This window comes from Gymnogyps californianus, chromosome 24, assembly GCF_018139145.2.
Source record: "Gymnogyps californianus isolate 813 chromosome 24, ASM1813914v2, whole genome shotgun sequence".
NCBI lineage: Eukaryota > Metazoa > Chordata > Aves > Accipitriformes > Cathartidae > Gymnogyps > Gymnogyps californianus.
In genome coordinates this window covers 111,025-130,580 of record NC_059494.1, presented here as the reverse complement: position 1 = coordinate 130,580, position 19,556 = coordinate 111,025, and the positions used below count along the sequence as shown (strand labels likewise).

Genomic DNA, 19,556 nt, shown 5'->3' with positions numbered 1-19,556 from the left:
TACTAGGGATGCTCAGTCCTTTGATTTTTGTCTCAGCCCTGGGGTACCCAGACCAAAGCATGTGACAGAAACAACCATCTCTGTGCATGATGCATGCTCCAGGAGTGTTTGGGGGGCAGAGGGAGAAGCCAGATCAAATCAGCAGAACTTAATATCTTTGCTGATTAAAAACAGGTCCAAAATGAACTTGGATCAGTTCAATTCAATATTGCATGATTCTAGAGCTGATGAGTGGCCTCCCCTTAATTGGGAAAGGAGGGCCATGTTCCATTGTTTTCTGACTAGCTTTCTTTCAAGTGTTGGAAGAAACAGTTTGCAAACAAACCAAGCTTTTTGTGTAACAGGCAACAAGGCTTTTTTTTTTTTTTTTTTTTTTTAAATCCTTAAAGAACAGCTGCTGTTGATCAGAAAGATATCTGGAATCTTTGATGTTCATTTCCAATCTACCCACTGTTACAGACAACTTCCGGTCATAAAATCCACAAGCCTTAAAATTTAGTTAATTTTTGGTTTGTTGCAAAGTTAAAATATTTTTAAAACCTAATCTTAAATTGGTTCGGGTAACAGATATCCAATGAAAGGTAAACAGCAAGGTCTTGGTAAACAAGAGAGGATGAAAGCTTATAGCAAGTTGTACTCTTTTACACAGAGAGGGTGTTTTTTCTTTTAAGCTGTTAATCTGGCTGTCTTGGAGCAGTTTTCTCTGCAGAACCTTTTGCTCCAGACCAGAAACAATCACATTACAGGAATGAACTTTTATCTTCTTGAGATACTATATTGTTGCTTGGATATTTTCTGCCAGGACTGTCTTAACTAGCCCTTTGGCTCTTCTGCCTGGGGAGCAAATAGGTAAGGGAAGGTAGATTGTTTTGAAGGAGCCTTGAAAGATCCTTCCCCCCCCCGCTTTTTTCTGGGCTGCTGTGAGGATTTCCTGCCTCAAGTGCTGTCTCCTAGGTGATGTGGAAATTAAGAGCTCCAGCCTGTATTTTCTCCATTCCTTGATGCCTTTAGGAGCTGGAAGGGAAGGACAGGCACTCCTAATGCAAAGTGTATCTTGCTGTTCCTGTGTCCTTTGTTTGAGCCCTTCTCAAATTTGGGCCACTGGACTGGACCTCTTCACCTTTTATCTTAAGCTGCCCCTGTCTAAATCCAAACACTCATATGCCACAAGAAGCCAGCAAAGTATAGATATGTTTAAAGAAAACACCTCGGGTTTTTTCACTAGCAAATGTCTCTCTGCAGAAGAGAAACTTCCGGGGCACACAATGTGGTTTTCTTTTAACAGTTCTTTTTTGAAGCGGCATCTCAGGTTAGGGCAGAATCTGTTCCTTCACCCTCTGGTAATCATGCATTTGAGCTCTGCTGTGCCCCTTCTAGCTCTCCCCTGCAGCCTCCTCAGTGACAGATGCAACATGTTTCTTCTTCATCTGCAAAGGTGACCTGTCATTTCCATTTTTCACTCTCTTGGTGCTATGACTATCTTTTATCTACCCCTTAATCCTGTTACTGTGGTATATAATTCTCTGTCTGGCTCTGTAAACTCTTTCCAGGTGCTGATTGACAGCTGTTCTATTTTTCATTTACCAGCAGTTTTTTCATGTCTGTTTTTCTCTGCTGCAGTCGAGGTGATTATAATATGTCCATTCATGGACTCTGAAAGATACTGGATATATCTTTCCTTCTAAATAGACATTTTTCTACCTGAGGCACTGGGTCCCTCAAGGTGTAACATAAGCCTAGAGCAGCTTGTGCTGCAGCAGCTGACATGAAAAAGCAGGCTAGGCATGGAAAGGTGCTTGAAAACATTACTTGCTTAGCTATGATTCATCCAAGGTGAGGTTTGCTGCTGTTGTGATAAAGGTTTCTTGTTTTTAAGATTGCCTTATCTGTTTACAGCTGTTAAAAATGAGAACAGTTTGACTTGGCTTCCGAATAGATAGCAGAACCCTGGCAGTCTCTGCAAGAGATGTAAACAGAATGTTTGACCCGTGTGGGGAGTTCTGTTTTTTTCGGGGGTGAATTTTAGGAGTGGTACCACCCTCAAACACAAGGCATCTCTACAGCAAGAGTCTTGAGACACCTTGCAATGGCCCCTGGGTTCAGGCCAGGCTGCAAAAACCTGAGGGCCTTTGTGAGTCCGTTTCAGTGAAAAGCCTGGATGCAAATTCCAGGCTCTCACACCTGCTGGCTCTGAATAAGTGTTCTGGCAGCTCCACACACAGGTGGGGACAATAGCCAGGGCTGGAGAAAGAAGGGTACAAAACTGCAGCTTAGAGAAGGGTTGAGATCCTCTGCTGAGGACAAGAGAGAAGAGGAACGAATGCACAGTGCTTTCCTACTGAGGGCCAGCATGTGCCTCTGGTTCTGCAGGGGCATCTGTTGTTCTTGCCATGACTTTTGCCTGGGAGCCAGGTGGGTGCTCATATGTGAACAGTACTCTCAGTTCCTCTCTCTGCTCCCTAGGATTGGTACACCTCTTCTTCCCCTGATAACCCACCCTCTTTTTCCTAACCTTTCCTGCACAGATAGCAGCATTGAAACCTGCTGCAAGTATCTCCTGTTGCAGGGGCCTGGAGTCGGCCCTCTACCTTTCTGGGTAAAATCAAGCATAACAGATCTGGGTAGTATTTGAGCCAGTGCTCTGGGAGGTGAGCTGTGTGAGCTAGTATGTGGGGCACTGTGGGGAGAGGGCAGGAAGGAGGATGGGACTTGGGGAGCTGGCAAGAGGGCAGTCTACTGAATTGGGCTGCTGTGTGGGAGCATGGAGCTGTTGTTGCACTGGCTATGTGTGTTGGATAGCAGGGTCCCCTCCTCCGCTCACTGCCTCCGTCTATCTGCAGGATCCAGGGCAAGAGTAGTGGGAGATGGCAGAAAGCTCCTCGTGGAGAGACTAAGCAAGGGGAAGAGAGGCCGCGTTGTGCCAGCACCCCAGTCCTTTGTAAAGCCTCAGGCCTGGCACGCTCGGTAGAGCTGAGCACCTGGCTCTGCCAAAGCTATCTCTGCAAACAATCCAGCAAACACACCTCCTCCCTCCTCCCAGCACGAGGGCGCAGAAGTCCATTCATCTTCAGGGACACTGGGGCAGGACGACAGGCTAAAAATGTATGGCGCGATGACAAGAGCTGTGCATGCTGCAGAGGAAATGCCCTGTGGGATATGCAGGTGGTGTGTGGCTGTGGGCGGCAGCGCTGGGTTGGGCTGCGTCCCTGCAGCTGCGCTGCTGAGGGCAGCTGCTCCTTGTGGAGCACGAGCTTTGGGTGTGCTGTGCCTCGCATCACCCTGGCATAACAGAGGTGGAGCAGAGAGATGAGGCAGCCTGGGCCACCTGGACTGTGCTGCTCGGAGCACTGACAGCCCCTGCTGCCTCACGTTGTCTGTCAGAACTGGAGAAGCTGGTGGGAGAGAGATCTGCATCCTCGCATGAGGAGTCAGGTCTGACCTGGTAGCAAAAATGGCTGCTTCAACATGGATATGTGACCAGCTTCTGACCATCTGGCACAGTCTGAACGGGACCTAGCTGAAAACGCCTCTGCCAGGCCACAGTTAGGAGGGAGCTGAGCTTCTCAAAAGAAAGGGGGCTTTGCCCACAAGGGTCTGGGGCAGAGAGACCTGGCCAGGGTTGTAGACCTGGGGCCATGTATCGCTTCCCGTTGCAGCGAGGCCCCCTCCAGGACCGGTGCTTGTGGCTGTGCTCACTGCCCTGTCACCGTTTCTTCACTTTGGGGGAGGGCTGCGTTGGAAAATTTTCTGCTTTAAGTAATTTCTTTTCCTCCAGACCCTGGTGCTGAGACACTGAGAAAAAGGGGCCAAACACTGATTTCTGATATGGATGTGGAAGGGCACTCTACCGTCTCTCTTGTTAGCGGTACAAGAGCAAGGTCTTATTTTGGAAGAAGCTCTCATGCCTAATTTCCTGACAGCTGATGACAATTTGTCCTTCTGAGATCAGTACCAGGTCCTACAAATAATACCTCCCACCCCTGCTGGGCACACAGGGCCTATTCGTAGGTGCTCAGAGCTCTCCCCCTTGCTCCCAGGGCCTCAGTGCTTCCAGAACGCGGGCCCTAAAAACACGCCTCTTCTCTTGCCCGAGAAAGACAGGCGTTGTGCCTCCTCCTCGGCCCTCAGGATGCGGTCAGAGCTGCCTTGCCGCCTCATCCGTGGCTGCAAGCGCCTTCGTGGCTCTCCTCGCCGAGGGGGCCCTCTCCTGGGGCCCCCCCCGGCCCCGCGCCCCTCCCTTGGGGGCCCCTCCGTCCCTCCCTTGTCCCCGCGGCCCTCTCTCGGGGCACCCCGCCCCTCCCTTGGGCGCCCGCGCCCCGCCTTGGCCCCGCGCCGTCACCCGCGGGCCCGCAGGGGGCGCTGCGCAGCGGCTCTTTGTGGCGCCGCGGCGGCGGCGGCGCTGGCGGCGGGGCCGTTCCCAGCCGCGCTGCCTCCCCCGTCCGCCGGCCCGCCCGCCCGCCCGCAGCCGCGCCGGGCGCGGGGCATGGCCAGACTCACCGAGGGCGAGGCGAGGAGGCAGCCGCCGCCGCTCCCGCCAGCGCCGCAGCCGCCGCGCCCGCCGCGCCGAGCCTCCCCCATGAGCAGCAGCGGCGGCGCGGAGCCCCCCGCGCAGCCCGACAGCATGAAGGACCTGGATGCCATCAAGCTCTTCGTGGGGCAGATCCCGCGCAACCTGGAGGAGAAGGACCTCAAGCCGCTCTTCGAGCAGTTCGGCAAGATCTACGAGCTCACCGTGCTCAAGGACCGCTACACCGGCATGCACAAGGGTGAGCCCGGCGCCGCACGGCCCGGCCCGGCCCGGCCCGCTCCCCGGGGCGCGCACAAAGGGCGGCGGGTCCCGCCGTCCCCCGCCCGCCCGGGGGTCGGTCCACGCGTGACCCATCGCGACGTGCTGCCTCAGCCCCCTCGGCGGGGGCTCGTGCCCCTGATCCGCTGCCCGGGAAAGGGTCTGCATCCCCGGCGCCCACGGGGGGGGGGGGTGGGTCGGCACCGTGGCCCGGGTGGGGTTCGGCGTCCCCGCGCCGGAGCCCCGCGGAGCCCGACCGTGCCCGCGCACCCCTCCTGTCCCGGTCCCGGCACCCCGCCGGTAGCCCGGGGCCTGGCGCCGGTCGCGCCGGTGCGTGGGGTGCTGTGACAAAGGCGCCGACGCGCAGAGTGGGGCAGGCTGAGGCTGCTGCAGGTCGCGGCAGCTAGGGCTGAAGCGGGAGCCCTCGGTGAGCGGCCAGCCGTCCTCCCTTTGGTCTTGGACCTCCTCGCAGGCAGGAATACGGTGCTACAGTTTTAAAATCCGCGTAACAAAGAACGTCGGCCGCAAATCTGCTGTTGCCAGTCGTGTTTGGGATAGATGAGGGGCCTTCTTGATGATAGATTGGGATAGATGAGGGGTTTGTCTTTGCTGAAAGACCTTTAGCGGATGCTAAAAAGTTTGAGGAGGCTTGTTTAGCTGCACTTACTGTTGTATTTGAAAGCTGTATTTTGAAAAGCTGTCACGTTCAGGATGTCAGCTCCCTTCTGTGGAGCAGTTCTAGCCCACCCCCAGCAGGTGTTTGGGATCTTGTGATCACCACAGCTCCAGCTATGAATGGGAGTTCACAGAGCCCGTTTGCTGTGAGATCTGAGAGAGCGATCGCAGCACCACTCCCTGGCACATGTAGAGCAAGCCTGCAGCGAACCTACAGTAAGTACTTTGAAAGCTGTCAGTGCTCAGGCTGGGCCCCTGTGCCCTAAAACGATTCGTGATGGGGTCGTGTGTTGGTGCGTGCTGGAAGGAGTGTAGTTGCGTTCAGTCCTGATGCCTCTGGTTTCAGATTTAGGCAAGGTAAGAAAAACTGAGTGCTGTGGCAACTCGAACCGTTCTAGACTGAAGAGAGAGGGAAGGGGACAACAGAAAAATAAGTTTATTTTCAAACAAAAGGCCAAATCTAACCCCAGCACAAAAGGAAAACACTTCCTCATGGAAGCCTGTGGGAGCTGGGCTGGCTTGGATTTAGGTGAAGAAATATGCCTGGTTGGGACTTCAGAACCAAAACGCTATGTGCTTGTGTGTCTATGTGTGCAAGGGACTGAGTCCAAACCTGCTACCATCTGACAGTGAGTCGCCAGGTTTCAAACCCAGTGAGGAGGAGAATGGGCCTGAGGCAAGAGGCAATTGCACATTTCATGTCAGTTGACATATTAAATATAGACTGTGTGGTCTGAGGTCAGGTTCCAGGCAGGCAACAGATTCTAGGGATCTGCCACTTAGATATGGAAATTAGAGGGGGCAGCACTGATACTAGCCAGATCTGTGTGACATTAACTTGCTGCTAAATGTTGGATTCCTGCAGCAAAATAAATATATCCCTTTGGTTTTGACGTTTTTGAGCAGATGCAGGTGTTGGTCAGGGGCTGTTGGTGCTCTGTTCTGTCCGGAAAAGGCTGTTGAGATGTGTAGGTTCTTCTGGTGGCTATTGTACAGTCATTTCCACACACCTTCAGTTCCCTCCGCTCCCCCCCCCCCCCCCCCCCCCCCCCCCCCCCCCCCCCCCCCCCCCCCCCCCCCCCCGTTTTGTACAAAGTGAAAGGTTGGGATTCCTTTCCTGGAACCTGGAGGTTCCTAGACCCTCAGCCTGGTTTGGGAATAGGCAATATACCTCTCCAAAGTAGTCATTCCTCCACAAGGATGCGGGTGGGGTTTAGCGTGCAGTGAAGAAATTAGACCCACAATCCAGCCAACCCTGACCCCAGCCTTCCCCTCCCATCTTATCAGGTCTGGCTGCACTAGCTTAGGCTGCATGCAAGAAGGCCAACCTGGTGAGGAGCCCCTGCTCCCGTTAGCATCAGCAGGCCTGGAAGGTGCCAGACCTGACCCAGAAGTCGCAGCGGCCTGAAGCACTGTCCCAGGAGCTGGCCAGGGCTTCACAGCCCCAGATCAGGGGAAGGCTTTGGCAAATCTGGATGACTATGCACTCATTCCTGCACCATACAGAAGCCATAATCTTTCTGGGGCAGTTGTAACAGCAGATTCGGTTTTCTCTCCCCATGTTCCCTGATCTGCAGCGAGATCCAATTGACAGCTCACATGCGGCTTCCATCTGCTTTTTCCCTTTCTTTCCCTAGATGGGGAGAAGCAGTTGTGTGAGAAGCCAGCACTGCTGGTAAAGCCCAGTAGCTCCTCTTGCAATCCCTTGCAGCTTGACATGGAGCTGAGCAGCTGCCTCTGCCCCCAGGGAGGAAGGAAGGGTGGAAAAGACCTGCCAGGGGCAGGAGGGTGTGAATTGGGCTGCAGAGTCTGAGAGCCCAAGAGCTAGCTAGGACTGTCCTGTACAGGTGCTGAGAACTGATGAATTCACTGGAGGCACAGGAGGATCTTACAGGCCTGCTAGAAACATAAGCACCGTTATGAAATGGCTTTATTAGTGCCTGACTATTCATGTCTCGGCAACCTGACTACTGGTAGTTGATACTGTTCCAGCCTCCTAATATTATTCATGAGGCAGTTTTTCTATTTATGTTAATCACAGATACGTTTGCATGTTAATGGCAGTGTTTGTCTTAAAGCTAATATTTTCATAGGAAGAGCGGGGAGGCATTTGAACAGGCTTTTGGAATGGGTCAGAGGAGACCGAGCAGGGAGAATCAAGTGGAAATTTTTGGCCTTGTGTTCAAGGATTGGGCAGAAGGCAGTTCCTCCATGAGTGTCAGCTATGCTCTCCTGGATGGGCTTCCTAGCAGTGCCCGTGGTAGGGAAAGTGGAGAGATTCTGGAGTGTGAGATACTAAACTGAACCGCAGGGGAGTGGCAGGGACAGGAGCAGCCCTCTCGCAGGGCGTGTGGAGAAGCATAATACAGTGTGTGGACAGGTGGGTGGCTTTTCCAAAGGGCAAGGAGGCAATAACAACCTCAGCCTAACTTGCCTCACTGGCAGCTGAGTTTTGACTCAGCTTCTGCAGGCTTGTAGATAAGCTCCCCGCTGACTCCATGCTTGCCCTGCTGAAGTATTTGATGTGATTTCTCATGCTAAGCTGAATCTAGAGACCCCTCTCTTCTGCAAACTGACAGCCTTTTCTTGCTCAAGGCTTTAGACTGCTGATGTCTGGAGTAATGTTTAGGATCTGAAGGGACTGTAAATCCCAGAGTCAATGTGTGGTTTGTAGGGAGGATCAGGCACAGAATATCTTTTTTTTTTTTTTTTTTTTTTTTTTTTTTTTTTGCTGCAGTCTCTTGGAAGTGGAACTAGGCTGGGTTCTGCTTACAGTGGGAGTAGGGTGGTGTCACCCAACACTAAGGGGACATACAGGTTCTTTTAGGGATCCTTGGCAGAATGATGATGGCACTAAGTCATAGTTACACTTAAAGCTTTATTTTCTTAACAGAATTTTATCATTAGTAGAGCACAGAATTTATGATTAGAATGGCATAGGATTTCTACAAGCAGAATCACTACAGTACAATCTAGAAGTAGCATAATACAGAATTTATACTACAACTTAACTTATGATTTCTAATCACCTGGACCCCCTGCAGATCAGGTCAGATTTTAATACATGGTTTGCTGTATCAATATAACAATCATAATCTAGACTCGAAAGTCATATAAAAGAAGACAAGTCACTCAGTCCTTGGAGGAAGCAGATGATGGTGGAGGTGTCCCTGGCCACCAGTGGTCACGGCTCTCACGCTCCAGCAGCAGCTCTGGTCCAAGTTCCCCCATTTAGGACTTGTAACGGCTTGATTTTATAGACAGTGCTCTGGGTGCTGTTATGCTTCCCTGTTCTGTGACTGGATCATCAACACCACCTGGTTGGCCGGGTGCCTGGGGCCTTCAAGGCCGGCACTTTTTAACACCCTGAGCACTTTTTAACACCATGTCCCATGTCTCAGCAGGCATAACTGACTTCGTGTTAGAAGTGCCCAAAGGGGCATAAGCCTGTCGACCTGAGTTTGTTGTTAACTAAAGCAGGAAATGTGGAAGTGAGAAAACCTAGTGAGAGTGACGGGCCCCTTTGCACCTCTGTGGACATCTCCTCACTGTTGAGTGGATCCCTGGGTGACTCTGTAAGGCTCAGAGTTTTAGGAGCCTGAAGAACCCATGAAAGACTTGGTTAGCAGGGTCCTGTCACAGCATGGAAGCCCTTCCTAGCTGGGAAAACGTGGCTTTCCTTGAGCCTCTGGTACTTCTGTAAGCTTCAGGCATCTGGGTGAAGGCAGGGGACAAGGGGAGGCTGTGGAAAATGCCTGGTGCTTCACTTACTTGGTGCATCCTAAGGAGCAGCTGAAGAGTTAGTTTGCAAGAGATAATGTCTCTTCAGGAAGGAAGATCCTTTTTCCCAAATATTTGTTTACACAGTTAGGCTTAGACTGTAGTGTTTCTGCAAAACCCCTTTCCGTATTTCTGACCAGGACTTTGCAAAGAGAATAGCATTGACTCCTGCATCCTACCTCCAAAACATCTGGGGGTGGAGGACAGTAATCATGTTTTCCAAAGGACCTAGCTGACCTCTTTAGCTCCCTCCTTTCCACAGCCAGTACAGCCTCCCACATTCCTGCCATTTGGGAAGCAGGAATGAGATGAAATGAATGAGCTGAATGTCCTGAAGGCTTAGAGACATGGAGAGCTCAGGGATGGAGCAGTGGACAGGGCTGTCCTGTGCTCGTAGGCTTGCTTGTCCCAGTCCAGCCCAGACACAGCCTGTTGTTAGAGGCTGCCGAAGTGCTGTTTCATGCTTGAGTGAAGGGAGGGAGTACAAGCTGTTGAGCAAATATCCACATCGTTGAGAAGATGAGCAGCATCAAGGATTGCCCTGGGAGTGAAGCAGGAGGTTTGAGTGAGGCATCTTCAGGCTCCATAGCTGCAGGATGCTTCTGTCTCCAGAGGCTGCTACCTCTTGGTACAGATACCCGAGCACCTAAAAGATGAACAGTATTTTGGGCTGCCTTTGCTGTAGGGAAGAGAAGGACTGGAGGGCTCTAGGGAGGGGATTCATGGCACTTTTTTGGATTGGTGCTGGTGGATGTAGGTGTTGCTGGGCTTTACAAATCCCTGATCTGGCATGGTGACAGTACCTTGCAAAATAACTCTCTATCCCTGTGTGAGAAGCATCTCTCCTTTATCCCCACTAAATGGTGCACCTTTGTCCAATCCTCATTTTATCCTTGTCCTCCAATGGGCTGAGGTTTTTGAGCCTGCCAGTGTGCATTACCTCAGTTTTGATGTTCCTGAGCACTGGAATTGGGACTCGGGGACTGGGTTTGAGTGCTTAACTCAGCAGGTGGCTTCGTGTAGACTTATTCCTCTCCTATCCTTAGCTTTCTTAGGTTTGATGGCTAATTCTCCTGAGGCAAGGGTGGTGTCTTCATTGCACATGGACATGGTACCAATGCATTGAAGCTCTCAGTGGAATAAATTGCTTATTCCCAACTCCTCACTTCCAAGTTTTGTGTGCTAAACCTGACCCCGATTGTCTTAGAACAGGTCTTGTGTGACTTGCAAAGTAGCAGACTGGAGCAGCAGGTGGAATCAGGCAAGCATCTGCGTTTGGGACTTTGGTGACCAGGCCTCCAAATCTGTTAGAAATAGGGTTTGGGCTCTCTGGTTATACAGGTGCTTTTGAGGCTTTTCCTGATGCTTGACATCACAGCAGTCTGCGAGGGGAGAGCAAAAGCAAAGCGGTGCTTCCCCCCCACAATAGAGCTAGCTGCCTTTGCCATGAGAAGTGAAGGTTACCTGCATGCTTCCTGGCCTCACTGCATTTGTTAAATTATCCGGTGATCCCAGGTCTGGCCTTGGTGCAGCATTCTCAGTTCAAAACCTGGGCAATAGGGAGCTTTAATTACCTGTTAGAGATATCTAATACTTGTGTGCTGTTTGTGGAGGGTTTTTTTTCCCTAGCAAGAGCTGTGAGGAGAGATGTGATTTGCTTAGCTGCAGCAGCTTACTGGAGTTGGGATGGAAGAACAGCACAATCTTGTTGCCATGGGTTGGGATTGCCCCGAGCAGCTGGCTTCCACGTGGCCTAGAAGTGTTGTGTACCATGGAGTCACCCTGGGGCAGAGGGGAGAGATCCAGACAGCCCCTATCCTGCATCCACCTTTGGATCCATGGAGAGCTGAATCGGCTTTGGAGTACCCCAAGCCAGGCACAAGAACGTGGGGGCAAAAGAACAGGCCTCTCTGTTTGGGCCATAACAATGCATCTGCAGCCCCAGCACAACAATATAGACATGGACATTTAGCAACAAGTTGAAGGGACATGTCCTGCCTTTGCTTAGGATGTGAAATGCCACTGCGAATAGGAGGGGGATGATTGAGGGGGTCAGATGCATTTTAGCATTTGAGTCTATTCTCCAGTGCTTTGCCCATCCTCATCTGAAACAACTCAAGTGATGGAGCTCCAGGCACTTCCCTGAGGAGATCATTCCACAGTCCAATAAATCTCTCTCTGCTAGGAAATGTTTTCTTGATAACCAGCCAAATTTTTCCTTTGCTTAGTTTCATTTGATTGTTCTTAGCATCAAAGCACGCAAAGATGATCCCTCTTCTTCCTGGAGGGGCTACAATTCCTCCCCTCCTCCCTTGGCTCCAGTGTTAGGCTAAGATGTTGAGTCAAATCTTGACTAAGAATGTCAGGATCTGGCCTTTTCTGTGTGCTTTTCATCTTGCTACTTAAGTTGGCCTTTGCAGAATGCATCATGCTTTGCTGTTTTCTGTATTTCCCTTGTCGTGCATATGTATATTTGTGTGTGTTTGTGCACATGGTATGGGTGTATGTATGGCACAGAAAGCCAGGCCTCTCCTGTAGCTTTCCATGATTCTGTGAGTCTGGATGATGGAGCTTTCATATGAGCCTAAAATCCCAGACGCTTTTCCTCTTTTCTTGCCCCCCCCCCCCCCCCCCCTTTTTTTTTTTTAAATCGACAATCATACTGGTCCTTGCATCTCCTCTGATCCTTGTGTTTTGGGCTGTTTCTCCCACAGGCAATGTTCGCTTGCATTTTGCTCTCCTGTTGCTTCTCACCTTGGTCAACACCTGTTTCAAACCTAGTTGATTCACTGGGACACTTTTCCATGACTTCAGTAGACCTTGGATGGGGCCTGCAAGTCCTTTAACGTTGTTTCTTTGTCTTTTTCCCTAGAGTCTTCGACACATCCAAATTACATAACATTTACACCTTTAACTAGCAAGCCGCCCCCTCTGTGCCCCCCCCCCCCCCCCCCCCCCCCCCCCCCCCCCCCGTAAAAAGGTCAGGTCTCGCACAAGGGCTGCCCTAGGCACTTCCTCTGTACCTGAGCAGAAATGTTGGGATGGAGGTCTGCTGGAACAGGGCAGCATCTGTAGTTCTTGTACTTCGGTCACCTGCTGTTACCAAAGAGGAACGTTGTGTCAATGTGCATCTGCAATTGCATGCCTAACTTGACACTTGCTGTATCCACTGCAGGTTGTGCGTTCCTCACGTACTGTGCCAGAGACTCTGCCATCAAAGCCCAGACAGCACTGCATGAACAGAAGACTTTGCCAGGGGTAAGTCCCAGTGAATTGTGCCTGGACCTTATGCCATGGGCCGGCAAACGGGGGATTGTCATGGGAGGGAGGGAGGGTGAGAAGTGGCTTAGATTAATTTTCCTGCTTGTGAAAGAGAAGTGTGGTTTGGGCGTTAGAACAGGGACATGGGAACCAAAGCACAGCGCTGCTCTTCACAGAGCTGCTGCTCTTTTCTCCACCTTGCCAAGGCTGCCCTATGTAACTCCAGCCAAGCCTATTTCCGTGCTGGTCTCAGTGGTGTGATGGAACATCTTCAGCTACCTGTCCCTGTCACTAGGGAGCTGTGGGCTTTGGGGTGAAGTGCGTCGGCCCAGCCTGCACTCTGGGCATGCTGAAAAGCTGACAAGAGACAAGACAAGGTACCAGGCCCTTTTCCTCCAGGCGTGCAGAACTTCTGGTGCATCTGCTCCTAGTCTGCCATTGCCCTGCAGGGTGCCTGGACAATTTGTTGAGTGGCTCTGTGCAGGACCCAAAATGACTTCTAGTGCAGTGGCGGAGTTGGATCAGCTTCTCAGAAGAAAAAAATACGCTTGCCACATCCCATTGTTTGGAAGAGAAATGGGTTACATAGGTGAGACCAAGACTGCTGAACTAGCTGTGGTCTGTTCCTGGGTCCTGCTCGCTCCACAGCTGGTGTTAGGAGCAAAGTGCAGTAGGGATCACAGGAGGCCAGGCACTGTGGAACAGGTCCCTCCTTGCAGGGAAGTCCTCTGCCTCCCTGGGACCTGCTGGTGAGCTGAAAGGAGTTCTGAATTGTTGCCATTCCCATTTTGGTATGATTTGAGAGCTTTGACTGGGCAGTTCCCTTGCTGCGCTGAAGGGGTTGATCAAGCACGTTGGAAGGATTCATTTGGAGGTGAGTAGGCGGAGGAGTTGGGTACTTATAGACAGAAGCTCACAGGAGGCCCTGAGTGCTCAAGGCAACAGAATAATGAATGTAAACCAAGGGTCTCTGGAGAGGGGTTAGGAATTCTTAACCATAACATTTCCTCTTTAACCCATAAAGGTCCAAATAGCTTCCCTCACCTCTCTCATCTCCCCTCAAGACCTCCACATGCACACATCCTTTTCCATATTTGTTCACCTGTGCTCCCTTTTTGCACGGGCCTGTGTTGGCATTTGAGGGCTGGAAAATGCACGTAACTTAATTACCACTTAATAGGATCTTTACTGTTTCAGGTTATCTCAGGGCAGCAAGGGGGAAGAGTGCAGATAACCAGGTGCTCAAATACTATTTGAGTTAATTTTGTGTGAGGGGGAAAAGGTCAGCCTTTCAGGCTAAAGCAGTGTAATCTGTGTGTGTTGGTCCAGGGCAGAATTGATAGTCTATAAGGACAAGTCAAAGGATGGAGGAGCAGTCGTGATGAGTCATGGTACAGTGCTGTAACACAATGGAGAAGACAGATATGTCTCTACCTGGTACCTGTATAGGGACTCTGAAAGGTTATTCATGTGAGGCTCAGTGGATTCAAGGCAATCTCTGCGTTGGGAATTTGTTGCATGTTTCGCTATGTCCTCTACTGTTTGTGCTCTCAGTGGTTATAGAGTGCTGCATCGAGTAGTATTTAAAGCAGCAATTTATCTGTGATGTGGTGATCTAAAGGCTTTTTATGTTAAAGGAGGTGTAAGAAACTGCTTGGGAACAGTAAGAAGTCTGTGCTAGCTGAGTACTTTCAAACATGTTTGTCTGGAGACAGTTAATGAGCAATGTGGTGTAATTAAGCTTCAGGATTAAGATGAAGAGCTGTACTGCATTTCGAGCTGTCTATTTTCAGGCTGGCAATACACCACTTCATCACATTTATTCTCTCTTTTGGAAAGTCCCTCAATGACCAAGAAGGCAGGATTCTCTCTCTTTGGTCATTTTAGTGGTCATTTAGAGATGGTTACTACCAGAATGGAACAGACCTCCATCCTGATGTGCATAGAGTTGGTCTTGGCATGGACGTGGGCTGGGTGACCTGAGGTAGCTTTCAGCCCTGTTTTCTTAGCCTGGTTTGCTTGTGTCTGCATAGTATCACCCATCCCTCTGACCCAGCTGATCACAGAGAATACTGTGGAAATGAGTCAGAGGCAGGAGTCCTAGGTAACTGATTGTTTCCCTGTTTTGGGAACAAGGCCATGGAATTTCATCTCTGTACATTCACAGCTAGATCATCTTCTGATGAACTCTGTGGCAAAGTCTCTCACCAGAAATACAGTGAGGACCCTAGCATAGGACAGAGAACAGAATGTACGGGACCACACGGCTGGGATTTCAGTAAATGGGCCGTAGTCTGGTAAACAAGCGATTTCTTGTTCATTTTACCCATTTACTATCTCTTTATTGCACATAGCAATAGCAGGAAGAAAATTTAAGAGTGTATGACATCAGTGTAGGGTGACACAAACTGTCACCTGAATGTATGACCAAGCATCAGCATGTTTAGAGACAGCAATTGATCAAACTGGCATAGAAAGGATCTTGTTGGTAATCCTACACTTGCCATTGTATTGCAAAGCAACCATAGATGCCACAAGTACTCAAGTACCTTCCTTTGTTGGTCTCAATGCAGAGACCAGTGGTTGATCTCAACAGTTCATGAACCTGAGTAGAGACAGATGGCTTTCTTAGTCTAGACTGGGGATTTGGTGAGGACAGGCTTACAGAAATGCTTTGCTGTGGTTTCTGATAGGTCCTTAGGCTGTGATCAGGCAGCTGGAGCTGGACTTCTGGGTTTCCAAGTCTGTCACTGGGTAGGCCTGTGCCCATAGAGGTATTGCTTAGGCCCTCCAGGTCTGATGCTGACAATGTCAGCCCATCTAAGAATGCTGCCACATTGTTCCTGCAGGGCCATATGGGCAGTGCAGCTTTCCTGAGGTTTTATATTTATATTGTAGGTTTTCCACATAAGTCAATAGGAATCACCATGGTCTCTATTTGCTTTTATGGCATTTCTGGCAAGTTCTCCTTTTGGGAGATCAAAATTCTTGTTTATTTTTAAATTGAGGGCTGTTGGATGTATGGTAGCTAAATAGAATTTAAACTCAAAAAAGCTCATTTTTTGACAGTAAGTCTTAGCATCTTTTTCCGAAGGTAGACAGATTTTTGGCTTTCACCCCCTTTTGTAAGGGCTAGTGTGCTCAGGGTGTAAAGCAAGAAGACTGTCAGCTGTATATTGTATTATCTAAAACACCTCTGTTGCCTGCAGAGCTGGTGAATTGCTATCAGTGCATTCTGGAAGTAACAAATGCATGAATCTTCCTTTGGGGAAGGAAGGATGGAGCTTCCTAGAACAGAGAGGTAAAGTGCATCCTCGGTGAATTAGAAGTGTCTCATCACCCAGGCTTACTCAGGAGCTTAAAAGGATGCCAAGTATCTATGCCCTTGCTGTCAGCTGGGGTAAGCAGGAAGAATGCCCTGCCTTGTGGCTGTGTGGGCAGGGAGCCTGTTTCCACACACTGTGGTGTGGGCCCTCAGATGTGGACAGCAACCTGTGAACCTCAGCACAGCCAAAGGGCTCGCACGCAGCAAGACAGGTTTGCCCATCACCCTAGTCGGTACACGTGACAAGCGGGAAGCACATCGGGAAGCACATCACACCTTGCTCACAGTAACTCATGCTGTGCGGCATACAGACAGTGCCAGCATCGTGGACAGTTCTCTGCCCAGCACCACCTCCTAGCCAGCCTGACACACTCCTGCTCCCTGCTGTGACGTACTTTCTGCGTCCTGCATGTGCAAAGATCCTGTTTCCTGTTCCCCAGTTTTGCTCCCTGAGGACAGGCTGGGCAATTGCACAATTAAGTCTGACTCAGTCCCAATAAAGCAGTTTGACGGGCTCCAAAGGCTCAGCAGAGATGGAAACAGATCTGCCTGAGGAACAAAATAGAAACCAGCTCCCTTTGTGGCCTGAGTCCACAGGGCTTGGGGAAAGATACACAACCCATGGAGGCTGAGCAGAGGCAAAATCTTTGGATCTGAAAAACAGAGAGGGAATCAAGCCCTTACGCTTCTTCCTAAATCTAGTGTCCTCTTCAGCTGCCAGCCAGCCTAGCAGTGCAGTGTTTCACCTTCTCCCCGCTCCCTGGCACACTCCTCCCTGGCTCGGTGAAACGATATTATATCTCAATAACCCATGCCTTTGATTCGTGATTGTACCTTCACTTTGCTGAGTTCTGAAAGGAATTGGAGAGGTTATTAATGACACGCAGTGATCACACACCAAGTTAAAGCCTCTCGCTAAGTGAAATTTGAGGGAAAAGCAGCCAGCTTTTCAATATTTCGCAGAAACGCTTTGTGTCTCTTTTCATTTGCAGCCAGACAGCTGCAAATTAGATAAAATTGCTCCTGAAGAAGAAGGGGAAGAAGAATAGAGGGAGGAAGCGGAGGGGGGGGAGGTTTAAAAAAGTAATTCTTCTGGCAAGGTACAGTTACAGTTTTATTTCTATGCAGAACAAAGAAGGGCTTGCTGAAAGGTAGGCAAGTAAGTGGCAGAAATTGGTATTGATCCAAGCTGGGAATATGGGCAGTTTAAGAGCAGTGATGGGGGTACTGAAATGTGCCTACATCAGGGGGAGAACTCATGGATGCAGTGACGGCTTGGGAACGCAGGGACACAGGAATGGAAAATTACAGAAAGCAGCAGCGTTAGAGCAGAGAGAGACTCTGGGAATGCACCAGGGGTTGAGATGCTGCAGCACTAACTCAGATGATTGGGCACAAGGATTAATGCAGAGACCCAGCAGAGCTTGAGCAGAGGGCATCCCTGTGGGCAGGCTGTCTCCTGTGCTGCCAGGAGCAAGGGCTCACCGTGGGCCATCTGTCAGGATCCACAGCCCATGATGATATAAGGGAACACAGGTGACTGGAGGGGTTTTGGTAGAGAGGTCAAAGCATCTCATTCTCCCTTCCCCTCTCTTTTGTACAAGTGCTGGTGTGAAGCCAGCCTGGACCAGTATTTCTGAAAGTTTCTTCATGTGAACACTACAGGATATTGCAGCTGGCAAAGCTGGGGAGACATGCTGAGGAGTGGTGTAGGGGCCCTGAATGTTTGGTTGGGGGCTGAAGCTGGACTCTGGTTGTTAATCTTTGAGGTGGCCTCTGCAGTTTGAACCTTTGGGCAGGGCAGGGTGGAGAAATTTTTCCCGTGTCCATCCTGCAGGTTTGATAGACGATATCAGCAAATTCATGAGAGCCATGCAACATTATCAGTAGAAGGTAGCAATACGGAGAGCATGTCGAGGCTGTCTCATTGAAATGGCAGCACCAGGACATGAAGGTACTGGGCTAAAGCAGCCCCTGGGCAAGGAGCAACAGAAGTGCCTGTTCACTGCAGAGACAATTGCAAATGCTTATGCTGGTGGCGGTTTGGCTTAACGGGCTGAGGCAAGGCAGCAGCCCTACGAAGTACATACCCTGAAGAGGCAGGGGGAGAGCAAGCTGCCAAGGCAAACATTGGCTCCTGCTGCCTACGGAACTGGAAGGATAATGAAATTAAAGATCAGCACCCGTTCCCACATGCTGCCCAAATGCACACACGCAGGCTCTGTCCTGTGCACAAGGGGCCTCCCTTTCTCCCTAGAAATTGCTGCCCTTTGCACAACCGGGCACTCGCATCTCCTTGTAGCACACAGCTTAGACTTTTGTCTCCTAGAGCTGGCATGTTTCCTGGTGAGCTCACCTGTGCACGTGAAAACACTCACCCACGCACCTGCGCACCAACCCACACAGACCTTCATCTTTGCAAAGGCACATATGCTCCTGAGCATGACTCTGCATTCCTGTCTCCCCAGGGTCATTTGGTACGTGTGCATGCACACAAGTGTTTGTGAATGTGGATATAGAATCACAGAATAATTTATGTTGCAAGAGACCTCTGGGGTCTCTGGTCAAACCCCACTCAAAGCAGGGCTAACTACATCAGATCACTGAGGACCTTCTCCAACTGAGTTTTGAATATCTCCAAGGAGATCCCGCAGTCGCTCTGGGCCTCTCTTCCAGTCTGTGAGCGCCCCCAAAGTGAAATAGTTTATCTGATATCAGCCATAACTTTTGTTGTTCAGCCCAGGGAAGAGATGGCTCAGGGGGTTCTTCTGGTGACACTGGGACTCAGGCCCATTTTCAGTGGATTTTCGGGCTTGTCGTTATTGCAGGAGGTTTTGCACCACTCCGACCGTTAATGGTTGCCATGGGAACTGGTGCACTCGGCCTGTGTGCAGCAGCCGAGGCGGAGGGTCCTTGCTGCCGTCTGCTTGGCCCCGTCCGCAGCCACCAAAGCTTGTTAAATTAGCAGAGACCTCTTTCCCCAGCCGCTCTAATTAACCTGCCATGGCGGGAGAAGAGCTGGGGGCATGGCCGCATGGAGGAACTGCTAGTACCCCTGGCTGTCAGGCCCAGACCGACCGCAGCGTGTTAACCTTCCAGCACATCCATGGGAGAGGCCTGTGCAAGCCCTCTGCAGACCTGGCTGTGTCTGTCAGCTCAGGCTTCCTGTGCCCCTCGCTCTGCGCTTTGCTGGTTTGCTGAGGTCCTTGGAGGCTCCTGCTTGGGCACGGAGAAGCACCTGAGCATGTTCACTGGACCAGGTGTCCAGTGAAGCAGGGTCAGTGGTGCACCAGTGAGCACAGGGAAAGATGGGTGTTGGATGTCTTCTCCAAACAGCCTGACAGAAAGATCACAGCCAGGTGAGTGTGGCAGTGCTCCCAGCTTTCCCCTCTGCAGCTTTCTTGCACTTGCTCAGAGTAACTTGGTGACCCATCTCATAGCATCTTATTCCTGCTTTTTGTAGGCCTGCTAAGCACTTTCCACCTTACTTTGAGCTGGGAGTGGCTCCTGTGATTAGGGCCTCCTTGGGCAAGCCGAGGACAGCAAGACCCAGCCTCTGCTGAAGCAAGATCCTGCAGCTGATGCAGGACTATGGGCCTGAGCACCAAGCTGGCTTTCTGGTGGCCAGAATGATCTCTTGTGGTCTGGACAAACTTGGTAGGGGAGCTTTTGGGGTTTTCAGTTCCTTCAGCTCTGTCTTGCAAGAGTGGGGAGGAGCAGGAGGAAGTT

General features: G+C 50.7%; 1 protein-coding gene across 3 annotated transcripts in view; it reads left to right on the top strand.

Moving 5' to 3' along the window:
- Positions 1-4,483: 4,483 nt before the first annotated feature.
- CELF5 (CUGBP Elav-like family member 5) overlaps positions 4,484-19,556 on the top strand; it is a 42,184-nt gene continuing 27,111 nt past the window's right edge. For all 3 annotated transcript variants that reach the window (XM_050910718.1, XM_050910717.1, XM_050910719.1), the window contains exons 1-2: positions 4,484-4,766; positions 12,417-12,499. In XM_050910718.1, coding sequence (XP_050766675.1) covers positions 4,484-4,766; positions 12,417-12,499 — 366 coding nt within the window. The remainder of the gene's footprint in view (positions 4,767-12,416; positions 12,500-19,556) is intronic.